At 54.1% G+C, this 15381-nt stretch overlaps 1 protein-coding gene and 1 long non-coding RNA gene across 2 annotated transcripts; one reads left to right on the top strand and one right to left on the bottom strand.

Moving 5' to 3' along the window:
• The first annotated feature begins 3621 nt into the window (after positions 1–3621).
• LOC142090545 (uncharacterized) lies at positions 3622–13987 on the top strand. The gene is made up of 3 exons (XR_012676580.1): positions 3622–3743; positions 4190–4418; positions 13659–13987. It is a non-coding gene; the product is annotated as an uncharacterized LOC142090545 (long non-coding RNA).
• On the bottom strand, positions 5656–15262 carry TRARG1 (trafficking regulator of GLUT4 (SLC2A4) 1). The gene is made up of 3 exons (XM_075168606.1): positions 14816–15262; positions 7902–8034; positions 5656–7331 (listed from the first exon to the last, which is right to left on the bottom strand). Exons 1-3 carry the CDS (start codon positions 15221–15223, stop codon positions 7324–7326), a joined length of 549 nt encoding a protein of 182 aa, XP_075024707.1. The 5' UTR covers positions 15224–15262; the 3' UTR covers positions 5656–7323.
• Between the last annotated feature and the right edge of the window lie 119 nt (positions 15263–15381).

The raw sequence follows: 15381 nt of genomic DNA, 5'->3' as shown, positions 1-15381 counted from the left end.
TTTTGTGAGTTCACGAACATTTAATCTGCGTCCTTCTCTGGCTTTGATACTTGGGGGGTTTTCCTATTTATTTTTTTTCCCTCCAGACAAAAGCCTTACAGCTCGCCTCTTTAAGAAAGGAAAAAGGGTTATGTGTTGTCATATTGCCTAGGGAAACGGCGGGCAGGCCAAAGCTTTCCTGTGTCACGCCAGAGGCTAAGGGATTTGGGTTTGGACCGCAGAGGTGGTCTTGAACGGTCTGTTCTCCCAAGGCGGGCGTAAGCATTTCCTAAACGTGACCGCAGCAAGTCCCACGGCTGAATCTCTTTCACTGCAGTGTTTGCTGCTGAGTTATTACCCGGTGGGCTCCGTTGGGTGCGGGGGAGCGGAGCCTGGACCTCCCGGGCTGCTGGGGCCGCGCTGGTGGCTCAGCGTTCCTTAATGCATCTGGCCGTGCCGGCGGGCAGCGACCTGCCTCCCCTCGAGGGAACCTCAGCGGCAGGGCGCGCGCCAGGCGCGGCCATTTGTTGCTGAATCACGCTGCGGGCTGCCAACGTCGCAGAGAATTGACATCTATCTTTTTCCATCATCGACATGGAAGACAGTGGAAGTGCTGTGTCTGATACCAGCTCTGGGGCCATAAAGCCTCATGTTTGATCCCTGCTGCTGTGGTGGCACCTGCCTCCCGTGTGCTGCTTTGCTGGGAGAGGGAAGGAGCCGTCCTCGGGAAGCTGCGGGGCTGTGTTACCTCCGTAAGTCCTACCCTGAAGTCTGGACAGCTTGAGCGCATTGCTACAGAGGAGAGAGCTGTGCAAGGCAACTAATTCATCTCAGACTTGGCAAGTCTTCTCTCCAAGCTGAGCTGGCTTGGAAGCTGCGGTGCCATTCATCCCCGTCGGACGCCAGAGACGCGCAGCCAGGGGAGGGTGTTGGGATTCAGCTGAAGGAGGTGGTTGTGCAACCAATCTCCAGCACGGAGCAGCAGCCGTGGCTGACCGGTGTGCCGTTACACACGAATAAACTCTGGTAGTGACCCGAGGTGCCTGTTATACACAGTCAACAGCTTTCCAGGCTGGTTGGAAAAACTCCTCCTGGGAAAAGACTAAAGCCAATGTTTTCCGTAATGGCTGAATTTCCAATCCTTGTCTTAAGAAACTTTTAAAAAGGACTTGCTTCCTGGGAGCAGCCCGCGTTTAGGCTTTTTGAGTGGAGACCAAATATTGCTGTGCATTCTTGAAATCTATGGGTTTGATCAATAATTTTGGGTTTTGAGCAGATTTGGAATTTGTGTACGTTCTCTGGGACTTGGTAGCGCACCGCACTGCCGACCTGCGGTGGCCGGGCCAGCAAGGAGCAGCCGTGCCCAGCGGTGCTGCCCGTCCCACCCCCGCGCACTGCAAGCAAGGGGGATTCAAGGGGGATTCCTCCTGCTGCCCCGGGCACGCGTGCCCTGCGGCACGGCCGGAGCAGAGCTCCCGCAATAGCTCTGCGTTCCCGGCACCTCGGTGCCGCTTGTCTCTGCAGCACAAGGCTGAGCTCTCCGCACCTTCCTCTGCTCTGACTCGTGCTGTTTTCTTCTGCCTTTTGCTTCTAAGTATTTATATGCAACCCACTGCACCCAAAATACGAGCCGATCTACTTGCTCTTGGCGTGTGAAGCAATAGTTAAATGAGTAGTATGGATATTTTTTTTTCTCATTTAAACAGAAGAAACAAGTTCAGCTTTGACCATGCATGTTACATTTTAATTTTTTTCTCATGCCAAGAAATACAAAGAAAGTATATAAGATATACCATATCATCCTGCAGAAAAAGAAACATTTATCAGCAAAGAGAAGTGCCCAGCTGCAATTCCTGATGCGTTCACGCTGTGTGTGAAACACGGCTCTTCCAGTTTGGCTTCAAAAGAGGAGGAGCCGGTGCACGGACGGTGCTGACGGCCGTGGGGGGGATAGGCCCTGCACTTCCACGCGAAGGATCGTCTCCTGGGCACCACCTAACAAGGGCACCTGCTCCGAAGTGGTATCAGGGCTGCCTTGGTGAATCCTGCACACGTTCCCTTTCTGATGTTTCTTATCCTGGATGGGTATTTATAGGTTTGAATTTTGCTACCTACTGGTGCCAGCAAATGCTTTACGAATATTCCCACTGTGAAAAGGCTGCTTTCCCCCACCGCCCCCTTGGCTTGTGCCCAAGCATGGGAGTCTTCAGTCCAAATCTAACCGTCTTTGCCAAAATTAAAGGATGTATGCTGAAAGAAAACGGACCTTAAGTCTGAAATTATTTCAGCTTGACTGTGCAGCCCTGGCTGTGGTTCTGTGATAAGTAACAAAGTGCTAGGGCAAGGTTGGGCGTATCAGGGAAAAAGAAAGACAGACAGTCATGGGACCAGCCCAGTGGGGGTGTTTCTGCAGCCTCTGCCTGGACTCAGACCAAATGAAACAGTTTTAATTTTATCTAAAAGGCAGGATCTGCTCCCCTTGCCTCCACGGAGAGGTCTGTGTTTGGAAGGTCAACTACTGCCGCGGTGCGTGCTGGAGTCCGCAGCCAGCCCGGCCAGAGCCCCTCGATAACCCCCTTCAGCGAAGCCCGGCGATGGCGCCTGGTTGCCAACAAGACCTGTCCCGGGTGGGAGGAAAGGCGGAGGGTGGGAGGGGAGAGCCTGTGAGACCCGTGCGTTGCTCTAGGGCTAGAAGCGCTGAGGGGAAAGGACGTTAAACTCACAAAAGTGGGGAGAGAGGGGTAAGCTGGAACGGCGTGAAATACCGACCAGAAAAAGCAAAGCCATCATTAACACAGCAAATTTAGAAATCAAATCTTTTGTGGCTTTCTGCCCTCCCTTTGTGCTCAAATCCCTTCGGTCTCCTCCGCGGGCACCCGGGCGGGTACCACCAGCGTGTTGCTGGGACCAGCGGACTCGTGCTCGACTCGTGCTCGGTGCTTGCGTCCTACGAGAAGGTGGTATGAAACCAAGCTAGCTCCTCTGCTCGGCAGCAGCAAATCGCTCGTTCAGCTTGAGCCTTCGACCTAGCATTGCTGTACCCAGCAAGGGCTCTTCTGTGCCGCCCCGCAGAGCCCGACTGTCCCCCAAACCCTGGGGAGAAGAGCCCAGGGACACCAATGCCGGAGAGGTGCCATCAGCCACGTGCTCTGCTCCGAGACTCTTTCCCGAGCAGCGCAAACCGTGTATTTATATCCCACCAGGACCTCACACTTGTCGATCGTAACTCCTACTTCAACTTCCATTTGGAGATGTTTCCCACCTTCTCCATCTCTTCAGCAAGCTATCCTCCTACCAGCTCCCCTTCGCTGTCAGGTAAGGCTGGATTGCCACCACATCGCTTGGATCTTTCGCCTCTCCTTCACCAGGGGGTAGAAGTTGGCCAGACCCTGAGGATTTTGTGACTGTTACAGTTGCGAACACCTAGAAAAGTCAATTCTGACGTGCTTAGAGGAGGCTGCAGCAGGTGGCAAAGAGCTGTGACACAGTAATAGGGCTTGTTTGTGGGCACGGAGAGGGGAAAGTCTTTTCATGATGTAGTTTTTGCGATCGCCCTCCTGTGTGCTAAAAACAAAGTTAAGGAGAGGAGCGGCTGCGCCTGGATGCGGAAAAAAAGGATGCTTGCGCTTAGGTGAACACTAAATCAGGAAAAAATCACGAGGATGCTGTTGTTCCCCTGATCTAGACCAAAGGAGGAAACTTGCCTGCTGGTGGCCTCAGGATGAAGTTCTGCCGTGATTTAGCCCCTCATAACGCAACCACAGGTGAGGTGTACGTCAAGGGTTGGGGGCTCAGCAGCTTCTTCCTTTGCAAACAGAAGCTAATGCAAATAGAAGCTAATGAAAGAGCCAATTAGGCAGCTGAGCTGGGATAAAACCCTGTGCGACATGGAGAGCAAGGAGCTAGTGGCAAAACCTTTGCAAAGTATCAGGCTGCAAAATGTACGGGGAGGTTGGGGGAGAGCAGGGGGAAGAGACTTTGCACATAACCCTGGGGAGTTTGTTCCGCTAGCACTGGAGGGCCAGGGGCCAGGGAGAGAAAATATGTTGTCAGGAGTAACTGCAGAGGCTTTCCCCTGGATTTAAGGGCAGGATAAGAACCAAAAAGCCGTATTCAAGAATGCAGAGCAGTGCAGTTGTATCTAATCAGAAAGATTAACAATGAAAAGAATTTAAGTGTCTAAGTTTTTCTTTTTTATTATACTTAATAGTGAGGTGAGAGGCAATTGCCTCAGCAGCCCGATGATACAGGCTGAGACAGGAGGCACAAACCACGTCTGGGTGCATGCAATAAATGGTCACCGTGGGGTTTTTTTTGGGAAAGCTTCTGCCTTCTCCTGCATTCAGACGAATTCTGGTACCTCTGCTGCTCTGTGCTTCACCTGCCTGGGACCTCTCCTGGCAAGGACCATTGCAGCCCCCTCGTTCCTATGACTGCAGGTACCCCAGGCCATTTTGAAGAGTAGTGTGTGTTTGCCCTGATCCCTTTGGAAAAATCAGATGCAAAGGAAATCTGTATTCATACATGGTTCTGTTAAAGAGGAGAAAGAAAAACGGGTTTGGTTTTGGAGCTGTGCGGTGCACGTGACTGGGCAACTTTGCCATCCGTGCAATTAGAGCAGCGTGATGCTAACCCACCTCGTGGGGGGTGGCAAGGTTTAATCCTTTAAATGTGGTCAAGCACTTGAGATGAAAGGCTTTATATCATGATAAAAGAGCAGGTAAATTCTTACTTAGTAAATACTTGGCGCTCTCAAGTACTATAACTCATTGCGGCAGTTTTCCCTGAATGTCGGCTCTTCCTGCCCGAGGAGGAGCTTGCTCGGCTCGTGCCATAAGCGGAATTTCAGCAGCTCAGAAGAGCAGAGGGCAGAAGGTGCGCGGACAGGCAGCACTGCCCTGCCGTATCTCAGGAAAAATAACGCGTTTCCCAGCAAGCGGCTTTCGGGTTCCAGTGTTAAAGAAGGAAATGTTTGGGGGATTTGATGGGATGTCATCAACCACAAGATGAGAGTTTGAATCTCCAAGGGAGGGTTTCTGACGGGCTGGGGAAGAAGAGCTCTGGTGCCCAGGGGCACCCTGGCAGCGGCTGCGGGTGGGAGCTCACACCCAGCAGCGCTCAGGGGCCCCTGTTTGCTGAAGCTCCCAAAAAATGAATTGCAAAAGAAAGGTTGCAAATTTGGTCCATTTTAGAAGCCAATAGTTTGTAATAAAGTGCTGGCAAAGGGGTGGGTGGGAGTGGAGCCCAAGGAAGTGCTGTAGTGATGTGCTGTTGCTGCGAGGCCCTGGAATCCCTTTTAACGTAGAGAAAAACGTTAACGGTGTGTCTGGGGGATTTGGCTTTCTTACACCCTGGATTCAAATAATGCCTAGCAAAAGAAAAGACTTTAAAGAGGAGCAATCGAACAGGTGACAAGAGAATTTCCACAGCAATGCCCGCGGCTTTGCCCATTAGTTACTGCAGAGTAACTACAGCGTGGATTTACAGCGGACCACCACCCGGTGCTACCCCCACGTGCACACGCGTGCCCGCTCACACGCCCGTGTACTCCAGAGGAGAAGTCAGTGCCAAGCAGCTACCATGTGGTGAAGTTTCTTATGGTGTGCAGAAGATTCTCCATGTAGACAAGCCCTCAGAAGCATTAGATTTGGTCCAAGTTTTGGGTTTTTTTTTTTTGAGGAGGTTGATGGTAGGGAGCAGAAGTGCCCTGAAGCACCTGATTTCTCAGTGCAGTCCGTGTTTCTAGGTCCCAGGCTGTCGGCTGGAGAAAACAGAAAGGGGAGGGCAGCTCTTGGTCGGGTACTTGTGCCCGCAAAGTTCTGATAGAAGAGAGAGGCTCAGCGAATACAGAGCCAATGGTTATGGCCAGAAGCCATCTACAAAGCCTGAATGAAATAACAGGCGATGAAACTTTGCATAGTCTGGGTGGCCGGACAGAGGACCAAGCCCAGTAACAACCCGCGGCGAGGACAAGGGGAAGGGGAGGGAGCGGGGATGGGGCTGGATGGAGGCTGGAGGGAGCGTGGCGGGATCGGATCCCGTGGGAAACGGCTGAGGGAGCCGCGTGGCGTGGAAGACGTGGCGGGGCGTGGGGTACGTATAGGCAGATCGGGAGGAGCAAAGTCTATTTTCTTGTTATGTTAAATATAAAACGTTAAAAAATAATACTGCGTGTGGAGCCAGCTCTGGGGATGCTGGAGGTTTTCAGAGATGCAGAAGAGCGTGTGAGGGGTGCGGGGACAGGAGCAGGGATCTTAAACTCCTCTGTGCCTCTGAAAATCGCCTGGAAGGCCCTAAGCTGAAGCCCAAAAGGGTGGGGGAGATGAGCTCTGGCAGTGGCGGGGGCTGGATCACGCTGAAGCTTTTGGGCGACGGACATGACATGACATAAACGTGTAAGTGGGTAGAACGGGCTCTCGGTACTGCTGCTACAGATTAACCAGGCTCTTTTCTCAGCTCCGTGAGTATTAACCTCACTTTGGGTGCACAGAGAGAGAAATGTGCGGGTTCACAGAGAAAGCATTATTTTTCCTTCCGTTAAAAACCCCAGCATGGGATTGGGGTGAGGAGGAGCCTGGCGTTCTCATGCAGCAACATCCTGCTCTGCCAGCTCTGAGATCTGCCCTAAGTGATAAAAGAGCTCGTAGGAACAGACATGGAGAACATTCCCAAAGGCATGCAAATGGTCATTGTCTCTTTTTTTTTTTTTTTTCATCAAAAATACAAAAGGACCCACCACATCCTCCAGCTTTTGCGGCTGCGTTTCGTTCGGAGCAGAGCCGTGGTCCTGCTGCAGCTCTGCTCTCCCTCCTCCTCCGTGGAACAGCTCAGCTCCTGATGGCAGTTTGAGCTTTGTTTTTTTTTTTGTAGAGACAGAGAATTTGACGATTTAAAAACCAACAACCCCCCAAAAATTCAGTGACTTGTGCCAAAATTCTTAGGAGGATTCCTCAAAACGTCCTGTTCTCCCCTTGAATTTTTCTTTTAAAATAAGCTTCGTTCTTGAAACTCTCTCCTCCTCTTGTACTTTAGTTGTCTCCCCACTCCGTGAGTTTTGCTGGAGGGGAATGAGGTAGTGGATCTCCCCCTTCTCCTCTCCGCTCGGCAACTGATGTCCTTTCCCATTCCTTCTCGCCGTGTTTTTTTAATCCCATCACTTGTACAAACTCATTTCCAAGAGGCGGTGAAGTAGAAGCATGCGTTCCTTCAGACGGCGCTCCAGAGCAGGCTGCCTAGGGCTGCCCACCTACACTGTGACCATTTTTTGTTGCAAGGCTGAAAGTAAAAACCCCAAAAGGAAAGTTGTCTTCCTCCTCTTCGAGTATTTGCATGCTAAAACGTCTTCTAGGAAACTGTAAAATAAAGAGAGACTTAGGGCAGGTTCCAGTAGTCACAGATGTTTCCCTTATGCTCTTGGTTTGGGCTTTGTGTGTTTCGGAGGTTCCCGTTTGCCTGAGCAGCATGCTGGTCATGCTGGTTTGGCAGGTGGGTTTGTGTTTGGGAGGTTTCCCAAGCATTTTGGGATTGCATTTCTGGGCAGGTTGATTTGTGTCCTTCAGTTTTTACCCCACGACACACTGCTAAACCCACCACAGCCTTTGCCAGGGGAAGACCTTTCACCAGAGGGACCTTGTATGGTCACCACTGCCCTACGGGACAGCACGGGGGGACCTTCCATTCCGGTCATTTGGACAGTGCGTGTTGCTACTGCGAGGAGCCCGTTCTCCAAGGTGTTTTGCATGTGTGGGTGCAGCTGGTGATGGTCAAACCAGCCTGGACCGTACAGCTGCGTAGTGCTGCCAACCATGCAGTTGGGGTGGGAATGGAGGACCACCTGGCGTATCCTATACACTGGGCTGGATTCAGGAGCTACCTGAGGTTCCTGCTCTAGCTGGGCTGGGGAAGAGAGAAGGAGATGTTACCTCTGACGCTGAGTGAAACGTAGAGCACGATGATGATGGTCCCCAGGATAATGGAGACGATGCTGAGCAGCCTGGCCATGCGTCCGAGTCGCCGGGCTCCGTCCATGTCCCCTTGCTGCCCGCTGTTCCTCGACTGGGGGGGAAACACAAAAAGAGGCTCTTGAGAACGGCCGCAGCTCTGGGGCGACTCCCGGGCTGTAGCCCCCAAAACGGGAGCTGCTGCGCCAGCGGGGGCCTGGATCTGCCATCCTGGGCTCTCGCAGGATGGCACGCGTATCCCCGCTGCGAGCCCATGGCTTTGACAACCTGTGGTCCTGCTAAACGGAGAAGCCCACCTGGGATGCTGTTCTGCTCCTGGGTAGGAGCTGGACTGGCTCGAGTCTGTCTTTTGGTGGGGTGCCTAAGAAATAGCCCCGGCGTGGGACAGGAGGCACAGCGAGCCCCAGCCAGCAGCAGCCCCTCTCTGATTCCTTCATGAAAAACCCTGAAATTCTTGACTTCAGTCCCCAGGGCAGCTGGCTTCTATGGGACTGCGTCCCCCAGGGGTACCACGGCGCTTCTGCAGCTTGGGTGCAGGAAAAGCATCCTGCCTCCATCGTCTTCTGCAAATTTATGTATTGAGAAGCGACGTATATCGCGAGTTTAACTATCGCTGACAAACTGAAAGAAAAAAAGCAGTGACATTTCCAAAGCAGCATGTGGCCTCTGCTGGCCGTTGAAGCTGAATGTGTCTGCGAGAGGAACGGGCTTTGATAAAGTCAGCAGTAACTGCTGGTTTTCACCTGGTGATGGGATGTGCTTTGGTGCCTCTGCATTACCCTGAATTTCTGCATCACCGTAGATGGGTTGTGTTCGACATGCAGTCCTCCTACAGTGAATTCCTGCTCTTGTGTGTGCTGTGGGGAGGGAAGGAATAGGCCGTATGGCTTCTCTATTCTGCTTCTGGTTTCATTGTGATTTCCCCTGCTGCTCTATTGACTTCTTCAGGCAGCTCAGTGAAAGCTTTCCTCTGCTCTGTAACTAAAAGAAAGGGCTCCCTGGCTGCGGCAGGGCTGAGGAATGGGACGGGGGAAGGCACTAGTAGGTGCCTGGAAATTATTGTGTGTGGACTCATTAAGGGATGCAAAGAGATCCCCAAGAGCTGGAGCTAGAAGAGGACTAGCCTGGCGCTGATGTTGGTGGGCACCGGCGTTTTAACGGGAGGCTCTCGGTGGGATAAATGGCAGCGGTCCTTGTCTTTGGGAAGAAGTGGATGGAGAACACAACTTGGAGGTGTCCTTGGAAACGTTGCTTTTCTCTGCTCGGCAAGGGCTGGCCACCCATGGGCTCGGCAGAGATCCAGACCCCGGGGGCATCTCCGGGGGGGTTAGTGAAGCTTCCCCAGGGTCTGCCCAGCAGTGCTGCCGGGGCCACAGCCGCAAGGGGCTGGATGGGTTGAGCAGCACTTGGGCTCACACCCAAAGAGGAAAGACGTAAGCCTGGATGAGCATGGGCTCACCAAGACCTTGCCTGGCGCCTGACGGGGCTGCGAGGGTGATGCTGTGGCCTGACTCCTCTGCGCTTCAGTGCCAGCTCTCTTACCACCCTGCGTTCAGCACCGCTGCTGGCCCGCTGGGCACGAGAAACCTCCGCCTATGCCGACCACGCACAGCAACCTGAAGACCAAGCACAGCTCATCAGCAAAAGTAAAATACATGGATGCATCGTTAACTTTCAAAGCGATTAAATAAGGACCGATCTTGTTTCTTGCTCTTGTAATTGGCAATCATTTGGTTCCCACGTGAAAAATACTGAAAGTAAGAGTTCCTGGTGAGGGAGAAGTATTACTGCTGAGAGAAGAGCCCAAAACGCGCCCCAGCCTGCCGGGGCGCGTGTGCTGGGCTTCCTGCGCTTAGCAGAAGGGCAGCCGTGCGGTACCACGGCCAGGCTGGTGTGGGGAAATTACTCACCGTGCGTCAGCATTCACTGCGAGTGCGGTGGAGAGGCGGGAGCCCCTCCACCAGCACAACAGGAGCTCCCTGCTCGGGAAGAGGCAGACGGTCTGCGACTAGCACGGCTCTCCGGACGGAAAAGCCTTCCCGAATTCACGCAGAGCCCTTCTGCCTCCTGTGAAACCCATGGGGAAGGGGTTTTGGAGGGAGGGAAATTGGATAAGGAGCTTTAAGGTCCATTTTCACCTGGTTGGGAAGGCTTGGAGTGGGGGGAAAGAGAAGCAACATAGGCTGGGTGGAGAGACCAGGGCAAGGAGGAGGGAGCCCGGCACATAGGTCTGTCACCTTGATCCGGTGGAGGAGTCGGGCAAAACTCCCCTCGACCTCACTGGGACGGGGTTTTGTAGGTACTTTAATTGTCTTGAAGCAGTTACTCTTTCTTTAAAGATGCTTTCAAGTATTTAACATTTCTACGCGGGTTAGAGGCTCCTTCCCCCGCCTGCCTCCAGCCACGCTGCCTCGGCTGAGCCGGGTCTCGGGAGAAGGGGGAGATCTGGGGCAGGCTGCGGGGCCGGCAGCCCCCCGCAGCCCCCCGCAGCCCCGTGCCGGGGGCCGGCTCCTCCCGTTGGAGGGTGGCTGCTGAACCAGAGGAAACTCCGAGTTAAAAAAAAAATATGCTAGTTAAAAAGAGTTAAAGGTGGAAGTATATTAAAACAATCCCACTTTCCGTTCAAAAAATGTGTATCTCTGAAATAACAACTGCGCTGGAAAGGGTCCCATCAACTTTTTTTTTTTAAAAAAAAAAGAAAATTAAGAGTCAGGAGGCCTAGCACAGCTCCAGCACTGTGAAACATCACTGAGAATTCAAACAAACAAATACTTGATGTTACTACCCCATTTCCCATTATCCTACTTTAATACCACTACCCTCTTGGCAGCACCATGACCAAAATGTCCCCAGCCCCAGCCCGGGCTGCGCGCTGGCTGCTGCTCCGTGGTGCTCAGGAAGGTAAAATGCAGCTTTGAAGGTTTCCGTGTATTCGTTTTAGTTTGTATCGCCACGTAAATAACGTAGCGGAGCCTCAAACAGGCGGCTGCTTCCACTGCATCCCTGCAACGTCCCGCTCTGCTCACGTGCCACCCTGTACAACAACGTCCCCACCGCTGACACCCAGAGAGCTCCAGACCTTGTTTCTCCTGGTCTCGACAGCACGTTTGCCAGACAATATCTAAAACCGATGGGATGCAGCCAAGAGCCTATTTTCATTGCAGAACAGGAGGTGACAAAAGGAAGCCTCAGGGGCTGGTGGTGAGCGATGGGGAGAAGGCAGCAGCCCAGGATCCTGCCCTGCTCACTGGCAGCTTCCAACATTTGGGATTTTTAGGCTCAGATTTTTGTAACAAGTGTAATATTTTTGCAGGCTGTGGGTTAGATTGCAGTGTAATATGCAGTTTTAGCTGTCTTCTGGGGAAAATATATAGGCTACTGAATTTGATATATTTATCACTACAGCTTCTGGAAGTGTTTACTGTTCATTTATCCCGAAGAATTATGAAAAATACATCAGCATGGGCATGGGGTGTTTAGCAAGCATTTGTTACTGTATATATATTATTCATTGGTGTGGAACGGTTTGATTATAGCTCTCTAGTATCACTAATCCTGTGTTTTGCTTTCCACATAAAAACATGAACATCTTGTTTATTAGTCGAGACTTGCCGAGGCAGAATATCTCAGAAAGGCTCGAGGGCTAGGGGGGAGTGAGCCGCTGTGTGTGTGCCCAGGGACTCCGTATTACAGCAGAGAATTAGAAAATCTGAAGGACCCTAGAAGTGGGGCTGGAAGGGCACGCTGTACCGCAGCACCCATGGGGCCGGGTAGGTCTGGGTGATTCAAAAGAGTTATTTATCTTACCTGATTTCAAACTGTTATCTGTTCAAGTTACTGTTCGGAAGGGGTTTTTTTCCGTAATAGATCACCTAAGTTGTCTTGTTGCAAATGAAGGCAATTACTTCTCTGTGCTATTCCCAGGGACAGAGAAGACGAATCATCACCTCCTCTTCCCTGCAATCTTTCCCAATTTATGAACTGGCTTTGGATGCACTCTGCTGCCTTCCACCAGTTACTCAGAATGAATCATTAATCCTCAACACTTGCGTTTTGTTTAAGAAAACATTCTGAGAGAGGTATAAGACAACGTCAGTCTTAGATAGATGACTGTGCCATTTAAAATGAGGAAGGATAGTTTGACTTCTCCCACATCTTTCGGGAATGACAATACTGATTTTGGACACCAAGTGCTGTGCAGAATTGCCCTTGGCGTTACTTTATGCTGGTTCTGGCTGGGTTTACCTTTCTTTTTCACTTCACCTCATTTGTTCGGAGTTTTGTACACTGGTAAGTGACCTCTCTGCTTCTTCCCCCCATGTGGCTGCATTTTGGTAGGAAAGGGAAGGGATTCGGTAACAGCAAGACAGCATGTGTGGGGGTGTGTGCGGTACCCAGCCCTGCCCTGCGCTCCTCTGAGATGGGTCCCGTGGGGCTGCGCTGCCCTTGTGTCCATCAGCCCTGCCCTCCGGTTCGAGGAGGGACCTGAACCCCTTAGTGCAGGCAGGTCCTCGCTTGGTCAAGAAAACGCATCCAAGGGTCAGTGGAGGAGCCTCCAGGTAACTCGTTTCCACGAGGCCAGCATTATCAGGAACAGGCTGGGAGCTAGAGCAGATTTTTTTTTCCACCTTTGGCCATAGGCCCTGCTGGGATCTGAGAGCAGCTTTTGAAAAATGATTTATGAGACACTAAACCCAAAAGCATTCATTTGCTTTGCTCTCTGGTTGCTGCTTATTACCCAGAAAAAAGCTTTCATGTGCAAAAAGCATTGACTTAGGAAAGCAAAATACAATTGCAGAGCTAAAGGAACGTCAGCACGTTGTGGAAAGCCTCCCCTGCACCCCCAGGCACCGGGAATCGCCAAAACCTTGCTCTTGCTCAGATTTGCGCATGATCAGGCACTCCTGGGTTTTATTCTGTGGGGAGACCTAAGCCTGTGGGAGCCTCAGGGGCCACTGGGAACTAAATTCCTCCCTGGTGTAGGCAGGTGAAACATCAGCTGATGCCCCGGGAGCTGTTCCTGCTGGCAGGAGGACCCAGGCAGATGATTCCTGGCTCCCCAGGGTCAGCACAGAGCAAGGATCACGCCTCGTCCCGTTCCGCTGGCACCGTGTGGGGGTCCCTGGCTGGCGGTGGGTGTGTAATGGTATAGGCATGGCCAGGACTAGAAAGAGCGGTGATAAACTAAGTGTCCCATGGGACAGGGAGTGCAGGGGCAACTGTGAAGGGGCCAGAGGATGGGGCACTGGCTACTAACATGCTGTGTGTGCTAGAAACCTTGTCCTGGAGAACAAGCTCATCCGACTGTGCCTTCTGCCTTAGCAGCCCCAGAGGGCTGGGGTCGGGCATCCCCTTCCCCAGCTCGGGGTGGGCTCTGGTCGAAGCTGTCAAGGGCCTTGGAAGCAGAGGGCAGCCAAATAGTCTTACTGCCTTGTTGGTCCTGCCTCCCTTTGTGTTTAGCACAGTAAATACACACCGGTACCTCGCTGTCTAGCAGAATTAACTGACTCCTGCTCTTTTCTCACTATTTACTCTTCTACTCCATGGGGCTTATGTGGCCCAAGGCACATCCCCACCGTGCTGGAGGCTCTAACGCCTGCAAGGGAGAGCGTGAGAATCTATTTTGCATGAAGGCTAATGTGGTTGGAAAATCCCTGTGAGAGAGCTTGTTTATTACCATGGATATGCAATACCCAGCTGCTTTCCCTCTCATTGCAGCGCAAAGCCAAACAAGCCTGGCTGGCTTCCCTGTGTGCTGCCTAAACAAGCTCCGCCACATAACTGTACTATGGAGATGACAGCTGGCACTGGCAGAAATGATGATTCCTCCTCAAAATGGAAACTGGTCTCTCTAGAGGGCTTTCTGTGGCAACTGCTGGTGTCTGTCTTGAAGTTGTCGGTGGTTTTTAGAGAAGTGCTGGCTGCAGGTGCCCCTCAGTGTATTTCTGTGTGGTAAGCAGGTAATTGCTTTCCCTGAGCTGATTTTCAAAGAAAAGATTTGCCTCCGTTGCAAATTAAGGGCACAAAAGGTGCCCGGGGGCTGTAAAGCAGTGGGGCATCTTGATGGGTGGCCGTACTTGCAGGGCTGTGCTGACAGAGCCGCCTGTACCTGAGATGGGTGCGAGGCCGGCTGGCTTTATCCTCCCCTGCTCTGATGCTGGTGTATTTGCTGAGGTGTGGGGGATGTTTAATGGAGAAAATTGCTTCTCCAGGGCAACTAAAAGAGCTGCAGGTGCAGCCCGTCCCTTTGAAGTGTCCGAGGACAGGAACCAGCCCCCAGCCAGGGTCTCCCCAGTGCTGCAGGGCTGGGCTCGGCTGCTAGGAGGTGCGGAGGGAGATCCCTTGTCCTTGCTTCGCCTCGCAGCTCCTTCCCGGGGAAGCCCGCTGAGCGAGCCGCTCTGGACCGCTGCCTGACGGCAGGGACCGGGCTTCCCGGAGCCATCGGGCTTCCCGGAGCCCTGCCCTGGGTGCGTCCGGATCCCACCCCCTAATCCCGGGCCGCCCCTCTGCATCCCGCCGCCTCTCCGCGACCTGTCCCGGGCTCGGGTGCCGGCTCTGCCGGGGGTCCCCGCCAGCTCGGAGAGTCTCTGCCCGCCTCCACCCGCCTCCCTTCCCCGGACCCCGATCGAAACGTCCTGCGGGAGCCGAGCAGCGGCACAGCCCGGCCGGGCTCCCCGCGCTCCCGGCTGAGCTGCGGGAGCTGTGCAGGCTCCGCCCGCCCCGGTCCCCGCCGCGCCCCGGTCCCCGCCGGTGCAGCACCGCGGACAGCTCCGGGACCGCCCTTTCCCCGGCCCCGCTCCGGCCGTCGAGGGCGGCGGCGGCGGCGTGGGGGGGGAGCCGGGCGGGTCCGGGCGCACGGCGGGTCCCGCACTCACCATGATGGAGAAGACGAGGGCCACGACGTTGATGGGCCAGACGGGGCAGAAACAGGAGAAGATGGCGAGCACCAGGTAGTCCCGCGGACGGCCCTGCTCCGGTGCCGCCGTGCTGGTGGCCGTGGAGGAGGCTCTGCCCAGGCTAAGCCGGGACGGCGAGAGCGGGGCCGCTTCCAGGTGCCCGACCGACACCGACTTGTAGGCGAGCCCGTGCCCGTTGCGCTCCGCCTCGCCGGGCAAGGCGGCTGTGAAGGATTTGGAGCCGCGGAGGCCCTTCTCCTCCCGGCCCTCGGTCGCCGCCAGCAGCTTCTCGGTCTCCTGGAAGCGGGTGGGCAGCGCCGTGCCCGAGCCCGAGCCCGAGCCCGAGCCCGAGCCCGAGCCCCCGGGCGCGGCGCCGCCGCTCGCCATGGCCCGGCGGAGCGGGCTCCGAGCTCGCCCCGCCGCCGCCGCTCTGCGCCCGGGGCCCGCCGCCCCGCGGGAGGCCGTGCCGGAGGAGGGGCCAGCCCGGCTCGGCCCCCGGGGCAGGATCGGGGCCGCGGACCGCCCCCGGGGTGTCCCCGTCCCCT

The sequence above is a fragment of the Calonectris borealis genome, chromosome 19, assembly GCF_964195595.1.
Source record: "Calonectris borealis chromosome 19, bCalBor7.hap1.2, whole genome shotgun sequence".
NCBI classification, from domain to species: Eukaryota; Metazoa; Chordata; class Aves; order Procellariiformes; family Procellariidae; genus Calonectris; species Calonectris borealis.
The sequence above is the reverse complement of the archived record's forward strand: the minus strand, read 5'-3'. Positions and strand labels throughout refer to the sequence as shown.